At 40.1% G+C, this 26218-nt stretch overlaps 1 protein-coding gene across 3 annotated transcripts in view; it reads right to left on the reverse strand.

Annotated features, from left to right (window-relative positions):
* Positions 1-26218, reverse strand: part of LOC114642862 (gastrula zinc finger protein XlCGF57.1-like) — a 477081-nt gene that overhangs the window by 230548 nt on the left and 220315 nt on the right. The window contains exon 2 of one of the 3 annotated variants that reach the window (XM_051921757.1): positions 16457-16822. The exons of the other annotated variants lie outside the window; for them this stretch is intronic. Coding sequence (XP_051777717.1) covers positions 16457-16785 — 329 coding nt within the window. The 5' untranslated portion in view covers positions 16786-16822. The remainder of the gene's footprint in view (positions 1-16456; positions 16823-26218) is intronic. 3 annotated transcript variants of the gene reach the window in all.

Below are 26218 nucleotides of genomic sequence, written 5' to 3' on the forward strand. Positions count from 1 at the left end.
TTGTGCGTACGCAGATTTCTGCTTTTGTCCGTATGGCATGTTTTAGTGTGATTTCTACGCATGACGTTATGCATGATGCCCCTGGAGTCAATCTGGGTGCCCTATAAAAGGGGTCAGTTACCACTACTCAATGGCCAGAGTAGGGAGGAAGAAGGAAAAAAACTGTGAGGAGGAGTGGAGGTTACAAGGACTGGAGGCAAGAAAGACTGTGCTTGGTGTTGTGGACATTGTACTCTGTGTGAGAGCGAAGAAAGCACTTCTCACCTGTAAATAAAGGTGTGCTGTGTGGAGAAACTTGTGTTTGTACACACCCTGGGCTTCAAAGTGAATAGAACTCAAAACAGCAATGCATGCAAGACGGCCCAAGAATCTCACAGAACTAGAAGCCTTTTGTAAATATGAGTGGAGTGAAAATCCCCAAAATAAGGAACTGAAAAACTCTTAGCGGGCCACAAAAAGTGTTTACAGGCTGTGATTTCTGCCAAACGGGGTGTTACTAAGTAAGGACCATGCAGGTGCCCACTCTTTTCCTTCAGGCCCTTTTACCTTTTTCGTTATTTTAAAAAGGTAAATGATGGAAATAAAAAAGTAATCTTGCTTAAAATATTAAAGAAATTTGTCATCTTTAACTTTATGCCTTTTGGAGATCAGGGGGCCTCATGTATAAACGGTGCGTACACACAGAAATGTTGCGTACGAATGTTTCTACGCTAAAATTGCGATGTATAAAACCTAAACTTGGCGTAAAGCCACGCACATTTCCACGGTAACTCATGCCCTGGCGTAAGCAATTTCTCCACTCGGTTTTGCAGACTCGCGGCACCCAGCGTCAAAGCAGTGCTACTATTCCTGTGTGGTCACCCTTTTCTTTCTTAGACCCACATTCCTGACGCAGCTTTATAAATACACTGAAAAATAACTGCATATTGTTTATTAGTGTAATGCATCTGATTGTAATTAATCTGCAGCAATATAAGGGTCCAGGGAATAGCCATAGTATTCCAAATACAATAACTGCTTTAGCGTTGTTACTCTCACTGCACTTCTTCTTCTTTCAGCTGCTCCCGTTAAGGGTTGCCACAGTAGATCATCTTTTTCCATATTACTCTCACTGCACCACTCGGAGTATTTATATCACTGTATCTGAGTGGGGAATCACAGCAGCAGCTGATCGGAAAGAGAATTTTCGGTACACAGCATGAAGCAGACACTGCCTTAGCCACAGCAAAACGCTTTAGAGACTTCCCAGTACGGACTTCGCGGTTTAGAAAAAGTTTCATCCCAAGAACCATAAATGCACTCAATCAGTCCATCAAGTGCTCCTTGTAGTACTGTTTACTTATAAGTACAATTACCTCACTGTAAACTTGGGATACAGTTATAATATTGCACAACCTGCGCCACTTTATAAAGCGTGTACTTACATATGATGACAGTATTCATTTTTAAGATGAAATGCTGCAAAATATGTTGATTATGTTATACAGATAAACTTTAACTTTCATTTAAATAATCTGTATTGTTAATAATTAAACATGTGAGGACACAGTGCCGCAGCGCTAGCTAGTTCAGGGATGTTCCTGCATTGCGTTGTATTATTGCGCTGACGCGACACTGGAAAGATAGACGGATAAAATAATTAAACATGTACTACGAAGATATTTCAATGTTCCTTAAAAGTTTTGAAGAATCAGCGTTCTAAGCTTACAAATGGCTTCACGTCCTATTACATAGCTGATTGTGTGGCGATTGGGTATTTGGAGATAGAAAAGTAGGGATAGGAATAGTACGTTTGAAAGAGATAGTACTGCTGTGATAAATTATTTCATTAAAGGTCGCGCATGGCGCAGCAAGCCTCTTGCATGAGATATGAACAAGCACTACGCCACCGTGTTCCCATGTTTTAATAAAATGCTTTCATTCCTATCATCATGAAAAAGATATCACGTATATATCTCAGTATTGTAAATATTCAGAGAGCTGTAATATCACGAATGTAATGGATTATGTGTCCTGTCGGAGAAAGAGAAAGCCCGTTTAAGAAGCAGGTAGTGATTCACACACAGAGCACAAAGAAGATCAAATACAGTAATCCCTCCTCCATTGCGGGGGTTGCGTTCCAGAGCCACCCGCGAAAATAAGAAAATCTGCGAAGTAGAAACCATATGTTTATATGGTTATTTTTATATTGTCATGCTTGGGTCACAGATTTTGCGCAGAAACACAGGAGGTTGTAGAGAGACAGGAAACGTTATTCAAACACTGCAAACAAACATTTGTCTCTTTTTCAAAAGTTTAAACTGTGCTCCATGACAAGACAGAGATGACAGTTCTGTCTCACAATTAAAAGAATGCAAACATATCTTCCTCTTCAAAGGAGTGTGCGTCAGGAGCACAGACTGTCAGAAAGACAGAGGAAAGCAAACAAATAAATAGGGCTGTTTGGCTTTTAAGTATGCGAAGCACCGCCGGTACAAAGCTGTTGAAGGGCGGCAGCTCACACCCCTCCGTCAGGAGCAGGGAGAGAGAGAGAGAGAGAGAGAGAGAGAAAAAACAAACAGTCAAAATCAATAGGTGCCCTTTGAGCTTTTAAGTATGCGAAGCACCGTGCAGCATGTCGCTTCAGGAAGCAGCTGCACAGAAGATAGCAACGTGAAGATAATCTTTCAGCATTTTTAGACGAGCGTCCCGTATCGTCTAGGTGTGCGAACAGCCCCCCTGCTCACACCCCCTACGTCAGGATCAGAGAAAGTCAGTGCAAGAGAGAGAGAGAGAGAGAAAAGTAAGTTGGGTAGCTTCTCAGCCATCTGCCAATAGCGTCCCTTGTATGAAATCAACTGGGCAAACCAACTGAGGGAAGCATGTACCAGAAATTAAAAGACCCATTGTCCTCAGAAATCCACGAACCAGCAAAAAATCCGCGATATAGAGTGAAGCCGCGAAAGGGCGAAGCGCGATATAGCGAGGGATCACTGTACAGAACAAAGCATTTAACGTTCTACTTTAGTTACAATGGGATTTGAGAAACTAGTAAATTAAACGATTTTAAGATGAAGTTTATGATGTTCTACTTTAATGGCAAAATAAACTACGTGATTAAAGTGGAAATTTCAAGATTAAAGTTGACATTTCGTGCTTTTTTTCCCCACTGTGTGCCTATTTTTTTGTCTGTACCCTAATAAGCTTTCATATGACACTCAGACGGTGGGCTACGACTTGCCTTTTCACGGCGACTTTGATAAGTGATATCTTTTTTATTTCGGGCACTGTGCGACTTTGTACAATACAATACAATACAGTTTATTTTTGTATAGCCCAAAATCACACAGGAAGTGCCGCAATGGGCTTTAACAGGCCCTGCCTCTTGGACAGCCCCCCAGCCTTGACTCTCTAAGAAGACAAGGGAAAAACTCCCAAAAAAAACCTAGTAGGGAAAAATGGAAGAAACCTTGGGAAAGGCAGTTCAAAGAGAGACCCCTTTCCAGGTAGATTGGGCGTGCAGTGGGTGTCAAAAGAAGGGGTCAATACAATACAATACAGTACAGTACACAGAACAATTTCTCAATATAGTAAGAAATATAAAAAAAAATTATATAAATTTTAGAAGTACAGAGTAGAATTTAACAGTAGATGATATATCCCATAATTAGATTTGTATTTGTATAGAGTCCTGGAGACCTCGTCCTTCAAGCTGCCTCCCCCATTTGGCCATTCCACAGCTGAGACAGTGCTGGGCCAGCCAATCCGATGAAAGGACCCCTCTCTCCCACGATTCCTGCGATCCTCCATCTGGGATGACTTTTCCTTAGGCAGGCAAAACAACTTGGCAGGTGGGCCGTGGCACCAAGTGCCACATTTGAGTACCGAGAAGAAAAACAGAGTAAGTGAGGGTTAGTATCCAATTATAACTGTCATGTTACTTATGTTTAAGTGCTAATGACTAACAACAGAGAGGCAGTCTGCACAGTTAATCAGCAGCTCTAGTCAGGATATGCTAAACTGAAGTAGTGAGTCTTCAGCCAGGATTTAAAAGCTGTGACCGAAGGGGCATCTCTTATAGTAGCAGGCAGACCATTCCACTGTTTAGGGGCCCTGTAACTAAAAGCTCGACCCCCCTCTGTTATTTTATTAATCCTTGGAATCATAAGCAGACCGGCATCTTGAGATCTTAATGTGCGCTCAGGTTTGTAAGTCATGATAAGTCAGACAAGTAAGCTGGACCTTGGCCATTTAATGCTTTATATGTTAAAAGAAGGATTTTGAAATCTGCCCCTAAACTTAACCGGGAGCCAGTGTAAGGATTTAAGAACTGGAGTTATGTGTTCGTATTTTCTTGTTCTTGTAATAATTCTCACAGCCGCATTTTGGATTAACTGGAGGCTGTATAAAGAACAGTTTGAACATCCAGTGAACACCGCATTGCAGTAGTCAATCCTACTAGAGATAAATGCATGAATTAGTTTCTCAGATCCTGTTTATTTAAAAAGCGCCTTAATTTCCTAACATTTTTAAGATGGAAGAAACATGTTTTGGACAACTTTGTAATATGCGCTTTAAATGACATGCTAGAGTCAAAGATAACTCCTAGATTGCGGGCTGATTCAGTAAAATTGACTGGGATTCCCATTGAGTTAAATGATGACAAAATATTGTTGTGATCAGCGTCATTCCCTCCAACAATTAACATCTCTGTTTTATCTGTATTTAAAGACAAGTAGTTCTTATTCATCCACTCCTTTAATTCACTAACACAACTAATTAAAGACAACATTGGAGAAACTTCATTTGATTTAAATGAAAGGTATAACTGGGTGTCATCTGCATACGAGTGAAAATTAACATTATGTTTCCTAATGATAGATCCCAGTGGAAGCATGTACAGTGAAAACAGTAAAGTTCCCAGTACTGAGCCCTGCGGGACACCATATTGAACTTCTGTGTATAATGATGGAGTACTGTCAGCACATTTCTGTACATATTGGGATCGATTTGATAAGTAAGAACTAAACCAAGCGAGCACGGTGCCTGTAAGCCCAACATCATTTTCTAGCCTGTGCAGTAAGATAGAATGGTCGATGGTGTCAAATGCTGCACTTAAGTCCAACAACATAATTACAGCTGAGTTTCCTTCATCAGAGGATATCAGAATGTCATTTACAACCCGTGTTAGTGCCGTTTCTGTACTATGACCAGTGCGAAAACCAGACTGGAATTTCTCAAATAAATTGTAATGCATAAGGTGTGTCTGAAGCTGACTGGCGACTACTTTTTCTAGTATTTTAGAGAGAAACGGTAAATTTGAAATAGGCCTATAATTATTTAGTATATGTGGGTCAAGGTCTGACTTTTTAAGTAATGGTTTAATGACTGACACTTTTAGTGCATCTGGTACTGTGCCATGCAATAATGAACTATTGATAATGTTTAGGATAGGCGCTGCAAGAACATTCATTGCACTTTTTACTAGTTTTGTTGGCACTGGATCTAGGGAACAAGTAGTGGGTTTCATTTTAGAAATTAAACTTAAGACTTCCTGCTCAGTTACAGGATTAAAATTACTAAAGTGCTGAGTGCAATGTGAGACAGGGTCTGCTAAGCTAGTATTTGGTTTGTACTGTGATGCAGAGATCTGGGATCTTATATTTTTAATTTTCTCATTGAAGAAGTTAATAAAATCTGTACTGCTAATGTCTGTTGGTATTTTGCACTGTTGATCTGAATTTCCATTTGTTAATTTAGCCACTGTTCTAAACAGTGCCCGAGGATTTTTATTATTGCTATCTATTAATGTAGAATAATATTCTGACCGAGCTTTAAAGAGGGCTTTTTTATATTTATTAACACTCTCTGTCCATGCAATTTGAAAGACCTGTAGCTTTGTTGTTCTCCATCTGCGTTCCAGTTTTCGACACTCTAATTTAAGAGCTCGAGTGTTTTCATTAAACCAGGGAGAGTTTCTATGTGCTTTGATCACTTTTGTTTTAAGGGGAGCCACTGCATCCAGAGCATCTCTCAAGGTCACATTATAATGTGATGTTAGCTCATCTAAATTGTTTTCTGTGTTTACATTTGATGTTAACTTATCTAAATGGTTTTCCACAATTACACTCGACTTACTCAAAGTATCTACAAATTTTGAAGCAGAATTACAACCTAGATGCCGCACTGTCTTTGTTTTAATCTGGGAGTGTGTTCGCAAGGGCAGGACCAAATCAAATGTAATTAAGTAGTGATCAGAAATAACTTCATTTAATGGAGTAATAATTAAATTTTGAATTTCAACTTTGTAAGTTATAATTAAATCTAATGTGTGGTTATGATTATGAGTTGGACCTTTGACATTCTGACAAAATCCTACTGAATTTAACAAATAAGTAAAACATTTGCTAAAAGTGTCAGTTTCCACATCAATGTGTACATTAAAATCTCCCATCAGTACTATGTGATCATAATTTATAGCCAAGTCAGATAAAAGGTTGCTAAATTCAGACATGAACAATGAGTACGGCCCTGGTGGTCTATAGACTAGCACTATAATTGTGTTGGAATCTGTTTTAATATTTAAAATGAATGCTTCAAAGGATGTAAAGTTGCCTAAATTTTTAGAAGTGATTTGCATTTTGTTACAATGAATTATTCCAAGGCCCCCTCCTCGACCTGAATCTCTAGACTTATGAAGGAACGAGTAGCCATCTGGTGACGCCTCAGCTAGGGGGACAGTGACACATTTACTAAGCCAGGTTTCGGTGAGAAGACACAGATCAGATTTTGTACTTAATATAATATCATTTACCAAAACAGCTTTAGTGCCAAGAGAGCGAATGTTCAATAAGCAGCATTTAAAACTGTATGCTTCTTTCTGAATTGGTGATATACTTTTTGTTTTAATTTGTAGTAAATTTCTATTACAGATGCCCCTGGTGGAGGGTCTGGTTTTATCCCTTGGTCTAATTATACACCTTATTTTTTTGGTTATCAATTAATTTAAGGTTTGTATCAAGACTAAATTTACTGGATGCCCCAAGACAAGGATTATGGGTAACAGCTTCAGGAAAGTAACAGGTGGGATAAACAACAGCCTGTGATTTAAGATCACATGACTGCGGCCTGGATGGTGCTCTAATCAGTCAACCAGGCAGTTTTGCTGCCATATTTTGGGATAATACATAAGATCCCCTCCAGTTAGGATGAAGACCATCTCTTCTGAAAAATCCAGGCCTTTCCCAAAAATCATCCCAATTGTTCACAAACGCTATGCTTTTGTTTGCACACCAGGTTTCTAGCCAGCAGTGAAGGGAATGCAATCTGCTATAAATCACATCCCCTCTATATAATCTTGGTAAGGGGCCAGATACAACTAAATTCCGACATTTTCATTTAGCTTTGATGCAAAGAGAGATGAAGTTCCTCTTTAATACCTCAGATTGCTGTGAATAAATATCATTAGTGCCGACATGCAGCAATAAGGTAGATACTTCATCGTCGGCGACACGGTCCAATGTGGCCTCTATGCCAGAAATCTTGGCCCCTGCGAGGCACTTAACATGAACTGCTGGTTTAACATAGTTTGGAATTCTAACATTCCGCACTATGGAATCGCCATTTATGAGCACTTTCTTATTCTCAGTTTCCACAGGCGCGCTGCGGAGTGCTGAGAATCTGTTCTGGGTCCGAATTGGTGACCTGGGTGCCGGGGGGACTACATTTTGGATTCTTAGACCCCCCGTCTTACTGTTACCCACTCGCCCTGTGGCTGAATTGGTGCTGCTGACTTTGGCCGTGCACTGACTACAGTGGGGCCAGGAGAGACTGAAGCCGAATCAGAAGTAGCCGAATTGTCTAAACAAACCGAGTCGATCCAATTTTCGGTTTGCCTAATCGCTATCAGATTCCTAACGTGGTCCTCCAATTCGCGTATTTTCCCGACCAACTCTAAATTAACTAAACACTTTTGGCAGGTGAAGCTGTCTACAATGTCGGCCGGAAAACCTGAACTGTACATGCTGCAGGACACACAACATATAAACGTGCCCTCAACGGGCAGAGCGCAGATGGAACTTACGTTTAGTATTGATGTCATCTTCTCCGTTTTCTGTAGTTTACTTAAGTGCTTTCTGCTTCAGAGACCATCGGCTTCAAGTTTCTCACTGCCGGTTATTTCTTCTGGTCAGCTGCCGGCTTTACTTCCGATGAACTTGCTCGGGTGTTTTGTGAACTTGAGCTTTCGAGTTTCCTCAACACTCTGTCACTTGATCAACTTCCTTTTGTTGATTATACCACTGTTTAAACCAACAAATAGTACGTTTTTCCTTTGCCTCCACTTGGTATTCGCTGAAATTATTATATTTTCCCCCGTGCTTTTCCCATTGTCTTTTCTCAGAAGGCTATTTATATCGATTTGCATATTCAAAGAGGCGTAATTCTGGGAGGAGTTGGGGAGGGACAGAAGGCGCGTGCACGTGCGTTACTTTTCATGCTGATCGGGATTTATGTAGTGGAAGAACGTGAAAGTTTGCGTACGTACAGATTCCTGCATATGGATTTTTCTGTGCGTACGCACATTCCCGGTTTTGTACTTATGCCATGTTATAGTGTGAGTTCTACGCACGGCGTTATACATGAGGCCCCAGGTCATCTTTAGCTGGTCACAGTAACAGAAATTTTGCCCAAGGTGCCCAAACTTTTGTATGCGACTGTAGAAGCCTTTCTGAGAGGAAATTCAATCTCTACAAGTTGTGTGAATGGATCAAGACAAGCGAGAGGGCCATTCATGGATTGTTCTTTGTCTGCCACCTCCTATTAGACTGACCCAGTCATGAGAACAAATCTCCACACAACATCACTGGGAGGACCACTGAGGCAGACCAGTCATGCCAACCTGAGGAGTGGTAAAACTGCACAGGCAACATAAAGTGCTTATCTCACTGCTCCACTGCTTGTTAATGACATTAACAAAGGCAAAAGGATTAAATTAAAATTATATACAGCAACTTCAGAAAGAAAAGAAATGTCATAGAGAACAAAATTGCTTTATTTTCTCATATTCTTCAAAGAATTCTTCTAACAATTAGACAATCATTTCTAAATACATATTTAACAATAAAATGTGTGGCACCCATGCCCAGGTGTAATGTCCAATGAACAAAGGCAACAAGACACACAAAATAAGACGGATGTAAGGCCTAGCATATCCAGTGAATGGAGAGTCCTAAATACACAATGTGATCAAAACACAAGGACTTAACATTTCACCATCGTGCACAATTTACTAAATGAACATTTCACTGTGCTAGTATTTTAAAATAAGAGACTAGAAGAAATTATAAGAGATTGAAACTAATTTATAGCATACTATTTATTTCTACAAAACTATGAAAAATGCTGTCTTGCTCATCATAAGTAAGCACAATTTAAATAATCAAAATACTGGTCACCAATGTCACAATTACACTTTATAGTTCTGGTCAGCAGCACAAATCTCCAGACATCACACATGGGTCACTGAGACACACAGACCACCTGCCACACCAGGCCTAGGAGAGGGAGCTGCACAGGCCACACATGAAGTGTTTATGTCACATCACCAGATACTCCATACTGTGCAGGTCAAAGTGGGCATCGCCATTTTAATAGGAATTTTAGTGGCACTCAAGACCTGTTAAGACAGAAGATTTAATAAGGATGCAGAAAGTCAGCTGCACCCCCTCACCCTGTAACCCTGAATGAATGGCTGAAGCGCAGCTCATACCAGTTATCAGCCCAGTACTTCATCTAAACACAAAGGTGTAAATCAGAATTGAGGCTGCAGCTTTTCAGAGTGTCCTTCAAACAAATCAACACCCAAATTGACTTTCATCTTAGGCTTCTCACCGAGAACTGAACCTGCCTGTTTGTGAGGGAAAAACTAACGAGCCTATAAGCAGGCCCTGGATCTGCAACTAGAAGGGGTTTTAATTCAATCACCAGGGGCTACACCCTCCTTTAAATGTAGCTGCATTCACCTCTTCTGTCTCTTTTGGTGGATGAAGACTTAGGATATGTTCTCTCTGGGGAGCCAAGAAGCAGACAATGCTTTCTCTTTGTGGGCTGAAAGCTGACCATTTGCTCCCTTTTGGTGTGAGAAGCCGTCCACACTGTGCAGAGCAAACAGTTCACAAACTTTCTTTGACCTGGAAGCTCCTCTCCATAGAGCCTTGGACATGGACGCCCTGAACTGACTCTAAGAGCTACTCTTCCCAACCTCTGTTCTAGTTACTGAACAGTCTGGCAAGACTTAAAAAGAGCCATTATTACAAGACGGGAGTTTCAGTAAAAACCCTCTTGTGCCAGAGAGGTGCAGAGGGAATAGTAAAGTGCCTAACAGTGAGCTGAGAAAGACAGAATCACAACACACCATGAACAAAGGAACAGATAGCAAAGACGACGAGTGAACTCTGAAGAGAGAAAAGGACCATTTGAACCTGGAACAACAACAACAACAACTCCACATAACATCACAAATCATCTTTAAAGCCCTGGTATGATAAAACTGTTTATCTGAGCCAAGACAAATTCAAACTCTAAACAGCAAGTAAAGAAGCAATCTGTTCTGTGATATGCTTGTAAGTCTCATCTGTCTGCGTCCTTTCACTGTCAACAAATAATCAGTTATCAAATTTAAATAATCCTTGTGTTTCTCAACACATTGTATTATTCTGTTTCTTAAATTAAGAGTACATGAGTTGCCTTGATGATACTGTGAGTCTAATGGCCAGAGACCCCCTTCTCATACAGAGTAGTAAGGTAAACAAAGAGAGAGCCTTGCAAAGTTACTTTCCTTTGTGTAAACAGAAATTGGAAATTTTACAAACAACTTTCTGAGAACTGGCAAGTCATCCCAATCTGCTAATCTGATCCACCTAGTTTCTTTAATACAACATCAACTCGAGTTTTGAAGGTCCCTAAAGTCCTTCTCTCCACACTACCTGGTAATTTATTCCACGTGTCTGTGGTTCTCTGTGTGAAGAAAAAACTCTCTGATGTTTATGTAAAATTTTCCCTTAACTTTCCAACTGTGTCCTCCTGTTCTTGTTGAACTCTTTTTAAATTATCAGCCAAGTAGAGCTCGACTGCTTTAATTACCTTCATGATTTTAAATATGTCAGTCATGCCTCCTCTTAATCTCCATTTGCTTAAACGGAAAAGTTTGAACTCTTTTAAACTTTTCTGATAACTGTGGTATAGCAGGTCCACAGCTCACGTCAAAAAGGCCACTTTTTAAAATAAATAATCGCCGCACTCGCGGCTTAGAGAGGGGGCATGGTATGTGTGGCCGGAGTGGTTCCCGTGTGATTCGTGATGCAGACGGTCCTCACTTAAGTGCACAGGTGAGGAGTCGTCTGCATCCGTAGTTGATGCCGGGAGCTGCTAAGTGCCACATCTGATCCACGTCATGAGGTGGCTCGAAAGGGAAGAAAAAAACAGGGAAAAAAGACGGAGGTTGAGAAGGACAGAAGGCAGGAAGTAGGAGGAGAAAGCCGGTGCATGAACGAGCGAAGGTTCTCGTAGTGGAGAACACCTGCAGCTGAGCAGTGAGCCTGGGTGTTTGGCCAGCACCCCGGAAGCAGGCGGTAGTGGTCGCTCCCGCTGAGTATTACTGAGGAGCTGGAGTGACCGGAAGGAGGATGGCTCATCGCATAAGGCCAGGAAGGCAGTGGGAGTCAGGACATGGGATGTGAAAGCCCCAGAGTAAGCGCCCTGGTCACTGGGGAGCCCAAGTCAGGTGAAGCCCATCGGAGCCAGGGATCTGCGAGACGAACAGACCAACAGGAGAAGGCAGAAAGACGGTCAGCTGCAAGTAGGGTGGCTCCCCTGGTGCATAGCCTGGACGGGAGAAGCAGGGGAGTCACCAGTAGAAAGGCATTGTTTTAACCTCATTTTTAAAGGATTTATTTATTGTTTTTAACCTCCACAATTCACAGCGCTTTATTGGATTATTTATTTGAAGATTTTTGAGAAACGCTGCACTTATTTTTTGAACACTGTTTTGATTTTGATTGTTGTTTTAATAAAAGCACTTTGCACTTTTTGCACCATCCCCTTGCTACATTGTTGTGCCTCAATGTCCAGCTCATCGGTGAATTTACCGATGGTGTCGGTTCAAGAGCTCCCAAAAGGCAGATGGGAGCATGGAGCAGAACCCGCTTCGTCACAATAACTCATACCTCGACATCCCTAGAATTAGCCTAGTCACTCTTCACTGGACTTGTCTACATCTGCTAGGTCTGTTTTGTAGCCCGGAGACCAAAACTGCACACAGTACTCCAGATGAGGCCTGCGGTGTTTTATAAAGCCTCTGCATAACCTCCTGTGACTTGTACTCCACACGTCAGGGTGCTAAATAACCTGACATTCTCTTAGCCTTCTTAATGACTTCTGAACACTGTCTAGTAGTCGGTGGTGATGACTTCACTCCAAATCAGAAATCCTTCTCATAAGACCTTCCATTGTGTATACAAACCATACATTTTTACTTACTACATGTAATACTTTGCATTTACTTAAATTAAATTTCATCTTCAACAAATCTGCCCAAGCCTGTGTACTGTCCAAATCACTCTATTGTGATGATTCAACAAATTCTCGATTATCTGCCAAATCCACCTACCTTGGCATCATCTGAAAACTTAACCACCTTGTTATTTTTATTCCTATCCAAATCATTTATATCATTATGCTACTCGATATCCAGAGGCTGTTCCCTTGCTCTCAGCCACATCTTAAGCTATCACATGGGAAAATGTAGGGGTCTTTGCACATGATGGTATCCCTAAAGAAGTCGTTATAGACCAAGAGATGCCTTTCACTTCGGAAAACATTTAGGGAAATGGCCAAGTTACTTAAAATAAAACATTTAAAGTCTGAGGTGTATCATCCACAAACCGATGGTCTAGTAGAGAGATTTAATCAGACTCTCAAACAAATGCTCCGCAAGGTGGTCAGCAGGGACAGGGTTCTCTCCTTTTGAATTGTTATAAGGATGACAACCTCGGGGAATATTGGATATTTTAAAAGAAGGATGGGAAGAAGAGGCTCTTCCTTCTACCAACATATTAGAACATATTGCGCAGTTACGCGATAGATTTGGGAAAATTCAACCGATATTAAAAAGCCACTGTCACAAAGATGTGTCACAGACGTCATAAAGGTTTGGGGCAGCCACCAGTATATTGTTTCCCAGCTGCAAAATTGAAGAATATTGAAAAGAGATGTTCACAGGTTTGAGTCCCAAATAATTTAGATATTATGGAGGTAAGATGGCAGCTTTAAAGGCCGGTAAGGGAAATGATGTCATCAGACCCGGAACCACAAGTGACATTATTAGGATCGTAAGTGATGTCATCATTGGTGCCAGAACCCTGCAGGATTTTCCATTCGGATAGATTGAGAGAGACGGTCAGCGCACCCTGCCACCCCCTGGTCTGGTGTGGTATTTCTATCATTTAGGCCATTCAGCGGCCTCCCAATCACACGTTTGTGACAATATATTTATATAGCAGTGGCTCTAACACTGGCCCTTGTAGGACACCACTCTTACAACCACCCAGTTTTGATAGGGTTCTTCGCACCATAACCCTCTGCTTCCTGTGTTTAGCCAATTCTGCACCCATCTGCACACCACACCCTGAACTTGCACTTTTTTTAGTTTAGTGGCACCTTATCAAATACTTTCTGAAAGTCCAGATAAATAATATCACCTGCTCCACTTTGATCATATCCTTTGGTTGGTTCCTCATAGATTTCCAGCATGTTAGTAAAATGCAACCTCCCTCATCTGAATCCATGCTGACTGTTTAGTAAAATTCCTGTTCTTGCCGTGTGTCACTCAATCTTTTCCTTAATAATTCCTTTCATTTATTTTCCTGTGATGCAAGTTAAGCTTACTGACCTGTTGATACCTCAATTTTCTGAATCACCCTTTCTATATAATGGGCTTACATTTTCCAGTTCATAAAAATTGTCCCAGTGAGCAGTGATTACTAAAAAATATCCATCAAAGGACTACATATATATTCACTAAACTCCGTAAGAATTTGAGGACAAATAGAATCTGGTCTTGGAGATTTGTTTGATTTCAACCAATTCAATCTCAGCAGCACTTCTCTCTCTACAATTTCCAAATCCCTCAGTACCTCCTTAGTAGTCCCTGTTACAACTGAGAGGTTATCCACTTTTTCAGACATGAAATCTTCAGAAAATGGAAAGCTTAGAGCATTTTATATTTCACTATCTGTGTATTGTAATTCCCCTTTATTGATCATGCGGCACTTCACTTCCTCCTTGACTGTTATTTTACTCCTAAAATACTGAAAGAATGTCTTTGGCTACAATATTTCTCTTTAACTGTCTTTTAGAGACCTCATATCTTTCCTAATGGTTGCTCTCAAATGCACTACTGTTAGCACTGGGGTTATTCATCTTAAATGACTTATTCAGTTGTTCTTTTTATTTCCTTTGCAGCTTCTTTTTTACCTCCTTATTTAACAACTCCAGAGATTTTATTAATTACTTTCAATCCATCCTGCATCATATGTAAAATGTTTAACTTCTTTCTGCTAACAAATCACAGTTACTCTTGCCTGTTTATTGCTATGACACTTACTTGTCGGCTACTACAAAAGCTTTCTCCACCCTCTGCCCCATAAACCCAAAGGTTGGAGTAAGACTGGAGTAACACCTGCTGTTGTGTGAATCACAAAACAAAACAAAAAAACACCCTTGTAAAAAGAAAAAAAAAAGTTAAAAACTATTAAACTGCTTCACTGCTCCTTAATAGTCTACCAAAAAAAAAAAAAACTGTTTAGGAGCAAAAGTCATATTTAATGCACACTCACATAGAAGGATCACAGACTAGCACAGAACACACAGCCTTTGTCTCTTTATGATATAAGAATGATGTCAGCATGTCAGTCTAAGTTGTTTCTCCAATCCACCACTTCAATGTGTAATCCAAAGGTTTGACATTTCATCCAAATACTTCTGTAAGGATGTCACAAGAACCTTAGAAGAACTGAAGAGATGTGTAAAGCTGGCAAATGTGATAAAAGAATTTTGGAAGACCTGGGTGTCCATCAATGCATAGAAAGCCATACTGTCTACAAAAATGGAGGAAACTCACTACTGGAATGGGCAGCCCACAAAGATCACAGCATGAAAGCAGAGGTGAATAGAAACCCAGACAGGCAGAGCAAAGGGCCTGCAGAAGTCTCAGGGACTTGAGAAAGTCTCTGTCCATGTGTTCTTATGGAGAAAAGCGTAAGAACGTAGTTAACAGAAGGACAACACCAAGGAAATCAATGCAATCTAGCAAAACCATCACTGCACATCTGAAAACTTGTAAAAGATCATCATGATGTTCCAGAACAGACAATGATCTGTGAATGAATGAGACAAAACTTGAAGTCTTTGGTCAAAACATGCAACACTATGTTTGGAAGTAATACAAAAGCGCACATTGATACTAAATCATCAAGGTGAAGGGAGCATCATAGTTTGGCCTGCTTGTTTCTTCATGGCCTGGAACTCTTGTCACTGAATTGAAAATATTTTCAAGAAATCTGACAGAAAAATATCAGGATCGTAGAAGCTTAACAAAAGTTGAGTTATGACACAAGACAATGAGCGCAAACACAGGAAGAAATCAAAAACAGAAAAGGTTAAACATACTTTACATACTGGTGTTCTGGAACAGCCAATAAGAGACACAAGATGCTGTGGCCTGACCTAAAGAGAACTGATCAGAAAAGGGCTCTCAGGGATGAAGGAACTGAAAAGGTTTGGAATGAAGGAATGGATTAAAATTCATTGCTGATCAGTAGCTACAAAAAGTTCTGTTTAGGTCATTACTGTTAAAGAAGGGTCAACCAGTCTGTAAAGATAGGAGGGTCAGTGAGTGGACTGTGAATGTTTAAACAATGTGAATGTGTTCAGGACTGACAAGAAGCCATTGAGTTGTTTGTTATTACAGTAGTTTAGGACAACTGAGGCCGTCTGTAATCGGAGCTTAGTTGAAAATCAGACCACATTGTTAAGAGGAATTAATATGGATACCCAGGAAATTCCAGAGGGATCAATACCTTTGTCTTGCTCTTGGACATTTGTATAGCACTCTTTATCGAGGATAGGCTGAGGACTTTTGCATAAAGTCACTATAATGGAAGAATAGCAAATTGCTAAACCTTGCAATTGATGAAATCTCACAATAAATTTAAACACACAATAAAATAAAGTATTTTCACTCCATTTCTAAGTTTCTCATAAAAATCACAAGACCCAGCCTTTCAAGCTCATAAACCCCAACTCTAAATCTTAAGACATTTTTATTTTACACTTACTTTTTCCAGACTTCTTTGAAGGCGGTCGCTTATTTTTCTGAGCTCTAACAGATGTAGTTTCCACAGCCCTCTTTGGTTCAAACTCTAATGATTCAGACTTCACATTGATAGAAGGCTCTGGAGATGAACAGTGTCTGCTATAAGAAGAGTCTAACCTGGTCACCACTCCATCTTGAAGGTTGTCTTCTTTTACACTGTTCAGATTTGTATGGTTATGTGTCTCAATACTGACAGACTTCTCTTCAGGTTCTTCTTTAATGCTCACTGGCTGCAGTTCACTGTCCTCCTCCTTGATGCTCAGACTTTCCTGTTTAATGTAGATGGACTCCCATTCACAGTTGTCCTCCTTAATATTTACAGTTTTTTCCATGATATTTGCGTCCACATCACAGGTGTCCCATTTCACATCCATTGAGATGTTCCAGTAAACAGCAGCTTTTGCTTTTTCTCTGTGAAAAGAACAAGAATCAGCTTCATTAAAACTTCACCACTTATGCCTAAAGACACTTGAATTTCTGTAACTTCTACCTTGTGACAAATAAACTTCCACTAAGTCAATTCTATCTATTGCTGATCACTGGATCTGCTTAATCTGTTTGTTTAAATTGGTGCACATGTTTTTAATTTTATTGGGTACAACTTCAGAAGAGTGACTTTGATACAACACATATGTCACTTGAGCCAGTTAGTGAGGGAGGTCGTGGTGGTCAGCTTAATAATTAGGGAGTTTGGTCGCAGGTGGACACACAGGTGACATCGCCGAGTGGAGGTGAGACTTGTGCTGGTATTTCTTAAGAGGGCAGCATTTAGTGTGTGAGGTGATTACTGTGCTGTGAGAAAGTCACCCACCGTGTGGACTGACTGACAGGGCAGGAGAGGTAAACATTTGAGCTGGTGGTGGTTTTTAAATTGATTTTATGATCTTGGGTTTACTTTGTTTTGGGGGGTAGATCTTGCTGATTCAGATCAAAAGCTGGTGCTGTGATTGTCTCAGTGAACACTGAAGAGGTAAATGTTAGCCCTACTTAATAATTAATCCACAAATCGATTATCGAAAATCAATATGCTTTTTTATGTTATGTTTAACAGTGGCTGTTGTTGGCCTCTGTTTCCTCAAATTGTGATTATTTCTTGAATTAATGTATTTACCAGCTTTCTGCTGGTCAGTTGAAGGTGGCATTTGGAGTTGTAAATCAATCTGCACCACTTTCTCCTTAATCTTTGTCAAATGAGCTTGGAATGCAGGAATACACGGTAAGTAATGAAAATGTAGAATAGGAGGTGGTGACGGTGTGACTGGACGATGTGAAGTAGAAAATGGACTTGAAAACGCTAAGTGAACAGGAGACACACACACTGATAATTGAATAGAAAAGACACGCGGGCGGCCACAGGAGTATTGACTCGAGTAAAGTTCGGCGCTGGGCTGGAGGTCGCGCTGTTCGTCCCTCACTTAAGTCATGTGCAGTAACTCTGAGTTGAGCGAATGAAAACTTACACATCCATAAAACGGTATCTCCAAACCCTGAGCACTTATCCTTGTTTGTCTCTCCATGTTCAAATTCTTAATGTGAAGACTTTTCAGCGAAACATCGCACTCTCAAATAACCTTACAGTTTTATATAAGTTAATGTGAATCTATGAATCAATTTACACTCCTCGTCATACTTTAATAATTGTTGTAATGTTAATTTACCCATTCTTAGAGATTTAAAATGTTGAACTTGATGTAATTTACATGCCACACACCCTAATAATATACGCTCTACAGTCTCTAGCTGATTACGTGATCTACACACTCCAGACTGGTGCTGCCTTGTCTTGAATTGTGTATAATTAAACCTAATATGCCCAATCCCGATACGTGTTAATATCATTTCTTCTTTTCTTGTTCTGCCCCCTTTTCCTATTAATCTAACTCTGCTTTCTACTCTGTACATTTGCCTTCCCTTACTGTCAGTGTCCCACATGATAAGCCACATCTCATCGATTTTCAGTTGTGTCAGACTGTTAACTTCTGATTTACTGAATGTTAATTCTAATTCAATAATATAAGATGTTTAGTTGCTTTTATTGCCAAATCATCAACAATATTGTTTCCTTTGACTTCTTTATGTGCTGGGACCCATAAAAACTAGGAAATTAACTGAAAATCTGTAACTGATATAATATTTGAAGTACTGTGGCAGATCAGTTTGAATTCTCCCTGCTACACCACAAATTTCAAAGATGTCCACCTGGAGCACATGAGAGAGGCTGAGAGACACGGCACAGATCAGTCACCGGCACACAGACACACACACGGGACACTCCAAGGTGAGCGCTGTTAGTATTTATTGATCCAAACTCTGTAGTTGAAATACTGTACTGTGTATGTAAATGTTAAAGCTAAACTTATAAAGCTGGTCAAATCACTTTTTTAACTATTATAGCAAACAGCATTTGCAAAAATAATAATTTTAGAAAATGCATTCATACATATATACAGGGCGGCACGGTGGCGCAGTGGGTAGCGCTGCTGCCTCGCAGTTGGGAGATCTGGGGACCTGGGTTCGATTCCCGGGTCCTCCCTGCGTGGAGTTTGCATGTTCTCCCCGTGTCTGCGTGGGTTTCCTCCGGGCGCTCAGGTTTCCTCCCACAGTCCAAAGACATGCAGGTTAGGTGGATTGGCGATTCTAAATTGGCCTTAGTGTGTGCTTGGTGTGTGGGTGTGTTTGTGTGTGTCCTGTGGTGGGTTGGCACCCTGCCCAGGATTGTTTCCTGCCTTGTGCCCTGTGTTGGCTGGGATTGGCTCCAGCAGACCCCCGTGACCCTGTGTTTGGATTCAGCGGGTTGGTAAATGGATGGATGGACATATATACAATACAACTTGGCTTACTGCACTGCGCTCTCGTGTCTCTCTGTCGGATAGTCTTGTGAGTAGTGATCGGCCACTCGATACTGAAGTTTCGACACTGTGTCGAGTGCTCTGCTTCTAGGCTTGTTTCAGATGCGCCCGTCACGTGATTTTGAGGCACGCTAGCGTAATGACGTCATTGGTATCCGCACAGTCAGCAGTCAATTTGGTACTCACTCGTCTGCTGAACTGCTTTGGCTTATAGCGTAAAAGCACTTGTCCCTGCTACAACGATAAGGTATGCTGACGCAAGTTCAAATCCTAATTGGGGCTCGCGTATGTTAAAAGAAGAACTTTGTACGAAACAGTTATGTAGTACTTGTCTGTAAGTTAACAAATATATTTTGGGAACACTATGAACAATTTACATGGGGCACCTTTTTCCTTGGTGTGGAATCGTGTCCACCTAGAATCTGTAACAAATTGATGAGAATATTTTGTGTAAGGTAGCACGTATTATAACAATCCAGAATCTACTCTACGCCATGTCGATCATAGCAGAGAGGCTAAGAAATGCTTCACTAAAGCCGACGTGGTCATTACACCAGTATATGCGCAAGACACTCTCATTAAACGTTTTTAATATTCAGTGATTCCCAGATCTGTAGCTAATTTGTATTATTGATTTCCAAAAAGCAATGTGAGTTAAAGCGAGTGCTGCATAACTAATCACAACTGTCTTTAAAAACAGAATCAGTGCAATCAACAGTGTCTTCTGCAATTTAGTGAAAGCCTCTGGATTTCTGCATGAATGAGACAAAAATGTTGTTAAGAAACTTTGTGAATTCATCCAGAGGAGGACATAAAGATCACTCAAGTACTGACAAGAAGGAGCAGCTGGATAAGAACATCTGGAGCCAAACTTTCAAAAAAGCACCTGACTTTGTCAGCAACATCTTTTCCTTGTGAATGCTTCTTTTCAAAGGGGGGTAAATAAGTAGCCTTCTGAAGTGCAGCACAACAGAGTAAAAGACTGATGAAAATAGAATTATTGAAAGACTAAGCTTTTGTCGTTTCTGTATTCTTAAACCATTTTCAGTTCCACAATCCCCCGCAGTCACTGTCACATTTTACGTTCCCTGCTCCTCACCTGTCATGTCATCCAAAGCATCAACACTCAGTTTCATTCAAGGCTTTAACGTCTTTCCTTTCATACACATAAGACAAACATTTCCTCTACATACATGTCCAATAATAACAGTAAACTGGCAGGTGCCTTGTCTCCCATTATTTGAGCTCGTCTGCCACACGTTACACTGGGGGACAAATGCAATGTAGAATACCGAAAATGTACACCTTCAGAAGTGGAAAAAATTGACAGTATAAGTAGAACATTTCAGATGAACGATGAATTTTGTTAATCATAAACAATGCAACATAACTATTATATGTGTTGTTAGTTTTTTATTTATTCTCACCAAACATTACATATCTACATGGGAAATGAACATGGGTAATATGTTTATAATCATTCTCATTAAAATACACTGTCAAAATATATTAATGAGCAAATTGAGACACATTGGCCTTTAGGAAATATCAAAAAGCATATGCGCTGTCATTTAGGACAGAATGCATTGTTAACGTCACGCACTCTCTACTGACGCGATGTCACGAAAACAAAGAAACAGCACAGTCCATGCAAACTCATATCCTCCTTGGTTTTTGACCTTATGATTAATTGTCAATACCAAATCAATAAAGTCATTTAAAGAAGATGACAAGTCTGCTATAGTCAGTTCAATTAACGCTCCTTTTAAAAAGTTTGCTTATACAGAACATAGAACAGAATCTCAACGATACGGGACTCGCGAGTAGTAATGAATAATATGTGACAATGAGAAATTATAATTCATAATAATGGGAACAAGTAAAAACTACGACTTCCTAAAACGGACACTGTAAATGTGGGCATTTCAATAAATAATTTAGGAGACTTGTGTGTGCATTTCAATATCGATTTAAGAACTACGTAGGCCACCTTTTCCACTATAAACGGTACCTCAAGCAGCACTTAACAGTAAATAGTCTAACAGGACAATGACTGACTGAAACGAAGATATAACACAATATAATTAGGGACGTGTGCCCCCTGCCCGACTATTGCGGCCCAACCTTCCCTCGATAGCTCGATTCACTTGCTATCTGTTCAAGTTTGAAATTTTTGTTAAATGGAGGAATTGAAAAAAATACCTTGCACAAGAGGAGGATCAACGATGCAAACCCCAGGGACCTCATGCATAATGCCGTGCGTAGAATTCGCACTATAACATGACGTAAGCACAAAAACTGAAATGTGCTTACGCACAGAAAAATCCAGATGCTGGAATCTGTGCGTTTGGCAACTTCCGTATTCTTCTGCTACATAAATCCCACTCAGAGTGGAAATTAACGCACGTACACGCGCCTGCTGTCCCACCCCAACTCCTCCCAGAATTACGCCTCTTTGAATATGCAAATCAATATAAATAGCCCTTAAGCTCAGCGTTCTGTGAAGAACTTCAGCGAATACCAAATGGAGGCAAAGTAAAACGTACTATTGGTTGGTTTAAACAGTTATATAAGCAACAAAAGGAAGTTGATCAAGTGACATAGTGTGTCGGAGAAACTCGACAGCTCAAGTTCACAAAGTCACACAGTGCCCGAAATAAAAAAGTTGTCACATATCAAAGTCGGCGTGAAAAGGTGACTCATAGCGGACCGTCTGAGTGTCATATGAAAGCTTATTAGGGTACAGACAAAAAAAATAGGCACACAGTGTGAAAAAAGCAAGAAATGTCAACTTTAATCTCGAAATTTCCACTTTAATCACATAGTTTATTTTGTCATTAAAGTAGAACATCATAAACTTCATCTTAAAATCATTTAATTTACTAGTTTCTCAAATCTCATCGTAACTAAAGTAGCACGTTAAATGCTTTGTTTTGTATTTGATCTTCTATGTGCTCTATGTGCCTGAATCACTACGTGTTCTTCCTCTGACAGGACACAGAATCCATTACATTAGTAATATTATAGCTCTCTGAATAATTAAAATACTGAGAAGTATACGTGATATCATTTTCATGATGATATGAGTTAAAGCATGTTCTTAAACAATGGAACACGGTGGCGCAGTGATTGTTCATGTCTTACATAAGGTGCTTGCTGTGCCATGCGCGACCTTCAATGAAATGCTTTATTACAGAAGTACTGTCTTTTTCAAACGTACTAACCCCCAATTCCTGTCCTTACTTTTCTTTCTCCAAATACCCAATCGCCACACAATCAGCTCTGTAATAGACGTTAAGCCATCTGTAAGCTTAGAACGCAGATTCTTCAAAACTTCTAACGAACATCGAAATTTCTTCGTATTGTTTAATTATTCTATCCATCTATTCTTCCAGTGTCACACCAGGCACAGCATGAAGCTCAAGGTCGCTAGTGCTGCGGCACCGTGTAGTTAAAGTTTTATCTGTATAATATAATAAACATATTTTGCTGCATTTCATCTTAAAAATGATATCGTCATCATATGTAAATACGCACTTTATAAAGTGGCTCAGGTTGTGCAATATTATAACTGTACCATAAGTACAATTACCTCACGGTAACTTACAAGTACAAACAGTTCTACAAGGAGCACTTGATGGACTGATTGAGTGTGTTTGTAGTTCTTGGGATGAAACTGTTTGTGAACTGCAAGGTCCTTACAGGAAAGGCTCTGAAGCGTTGGTCGGATGAGAGCAGTTAAAATAGCGAATGGCTGAGGCAGCGAGTGCTTCATGCTATATACCGATAATTCTCTTTTCAATCGCTGTAGATCTGTGATTCACACTCAGATACAGTGATATAAATACTCTGAGTGGTGCAGTGAGAGTAATATGGAAAAAGATGATCCACTGTGGCAATCCCGAATGGGAGAAGGTGACAAAAGAAGAAGAAGAAGAAGGTGCAGTGAGAGTAACAATGCTAAAGCAGTTATGGTATTTAGAATAGTTTGACCATTCTGTGGACCATTATATTGCTACAGGTTAATTACAATCAGATGCATTATATTTATGAACGATATGCGGTTAATTTCAGTGTATTTGATAAAGCTGCCGCCGTGGATGTGGATCTAAGAAAGGGTAAGCACACAGGAACAGTAGCACTGCTTTGACACTGGGGGCCGCCAGTTTGCAAAACCGAGCGGAGAACTTGCGTACACCAAGGTATGAGGTACCATGGAAAAGTGCGTGGCTTTACGCCAAGTATAGGTTTTATACATCGAGATTTGAACGTGGAAACGTTCTTGCGCAACCTTTCTGTGTGTACGCACCATTTATACATGAGGCCACTGGTGTTTTTACTGAGAGACAGTTGCAATACCATTTAGCCACCTAATCGGGATAATTAACGAGCTCCGCACAACTTAACTACTACTACTGTTCTTACTGCAGCGGATGTAGAAATATGTTGTTTGACATATGCATGTTAAATTGATTTAATTGACACGAGAATATCATTGTTGTATTCTTGTAATGAAGATGAAAAAAATATATTTATAGATGTATACTATATGACGCACGGTTTCGAACAAAATTAAGCATTCTATAAAAAGGTTGCACGATTTACCTAATCTTTTTATATATATAAAGTTGATATATGACAATACATCTTTGACACTATGTATCAGACAAAGGAAATCACAGCAATTTACAAGAACAATAAAGAATTCTCAGCAACTACCTGAATTGTAGCTTCAGGCCATCACTTAACTATATCAACTGAAGTGTGTAATGTCAATACGAATTACAAAATATAACTAGAGAGTTATGTGTCAGATAGACTCTCAAAAATATAGAAGTCAATGGCTTTGAGTGTGCTGAGGCTTCACAAAAATTCAGTAACCAGTGCGCATGTCTGCTCGAGGCTTCGAAGCTCTGTCATGATGCAATCTCAGTACACATGTCTGCTCGAGGCTGTGAAGCCCTGTCATGATGCAATCCCAGTGCGCATGTCTGCTCAGTGCTTCTAACCAAGCTTGACGATTCCAGTGTGCATGTCTGCTTAGTGCTTCGAATCATTATTCATCGAGCTCCCGTTTGAAGTACATATGGCATCAGCAGAATTCAAAAACTCGAAAGAATTCCCAGGTGAAATGAATGTTTGTGGATGATCAATACATTTTAAATGATTGTGCCCGATAATACTTTTGTGGCAAAAAATAAAACTAAATTCTACATCATACAAATGCCGATAATAATGCTGCAAAGAAGAGCTTTAGTAATAAGGGTGACGACACATCTCTCACTATAATACTCTCATAAATATCCATTCTTCGCCTCGTGCAACGTTTTCATGCAACACTGAACGTATGTCATATAGTATACATCTATATATAATTGTTTTCCTCTTCATTACATACATACATACATAAAAAAAACATACATTATATACATCCACTCTGTTAAAAACAGTAGTGGTGCAGTGGTAGCGTTGCTGCTCCATAATAAGGGTTGCGTGGGTTCGCATCCCACATCCACCCGTTGTGAATTGTCACCCAAAAGAGTCTGTTTTTCTTTTTTTTTCCCATTTAACAGCAGTCTATAACTAAAAAAAATATTTGAGTGACGATTTCAACTGTTATTGTAGTTGTTGATGGCGGGTTTGGCGGGAGAGCTACACGGTAAATGTGTTAGTAACTGGGATTGCGCCTCTATAACTGGAAGATTGCTTAAGAATGATACATACTGGACAACTATGTGTTTTAGGAAATGTTTTATTATTGCACTGTGCTGTGACTAAGACAACTTTTTACTGATCGCCTATCCAGACCTTGAAGATGTGTTCACGAGAGAGGGATGCTGCTGGTAAAGGCAAATGCTTTTTCAACAGCAGGTCCAGATGTGTTTATCCCGCTGCTTTTTGTTGCCTCAGCACTCAAGAAGATCTTTAATGCCGACCTTGATACGTGCACTGGTCACCTTGGAGTATCTTGTGTGTGTCTATGTGCCGGTGACTGATTTGCACCATGTCTCTCAGCATTTCTGATGTGCTCTGGATTGACACCTTTGAATGTTTGGTGCAGCAGAGCAAATTCAACCTGGGGGGTAGTTTCCGTACGTCGCTTAAATCATCCGAGATCAGATCATCTTGGATGAGTTAATGCCAGCGAAACTCATCCAGGATAAGTCGGTTTTTCAAACGCAGTCGTATAGTAGATTAGTCTAGCTGGATCTAATCATCCGAGATGAATGCGCGCGCCCACGCTGAGTGAAAACCCCATATATATTGAGTCTAGAAAACATGATCAGCAAGTCTTTGATAGGCTGTAACAAAATGACGAAAGAACGGGCACATTTTTTTTTCACACAAGCGGAGCAAGACCTTTTATTCGAAGGACATGAAGAATTTCAAGATTTAATATGCACAAGGGGTAACACTGCAAAAGTAGCCCAAACCAGAAAAGACAGCTGGCAAAAAGTGGCCGACAAATTAAATGCTAAGTAGTGTGCATTGTACCTACTGAATGCAGCATTTCATTTCCTATGTGTCAGATTGATTATTATTTAATATGTCATAATTCCAGATCAAACGTGAGCACAAGGAGAACATGGGAACAGGTTAAAGTGAAGTACAAGAATATACTTCAAACTAGTAAATATTGGTATATAACTATTTAAAGAATTGTTGACATAAAGAATCATATATAATATAAAAAAACATTAATTCTAAAGTTAATAAGAAGGCAGACAAGCAAAAAACAGGTGGAGGTCCATGCGGTCCACACCTAACCCCTGCAAGAGTTAGCTCTCCAGCAAAATGCCCATCACCCTGTTTCTGAGGGCATTCCAGGGCAAAGCTCCTCCTCAGAGCCAGTGGCAGGATGCAGTGGTCATTTCATTTCAGGTAAAGGATGGTCATTAAATATATTTGTCATCGATGTGTGCCATAGGTATTTTCCATATAGCCCTCTTTTTTGTTG

The sequence above is a fragment of the Erpetoichthys calabaricus genome (genome assembly GCF_900747795.2).
Source record: "Erpetoichthys calabaricus chromosome 1 unlocalized genomic scaffold, fErpCal1.3 SUPER_1_unloc_23, whole genome shotgun sequence".
Lineage (NCBI taxonomy): Eukaryota > Metazoa > Chordata > Cladistia > Polypteriformes > Polypteridae > Erpetoichthys > Erpetoichthys calabaricus.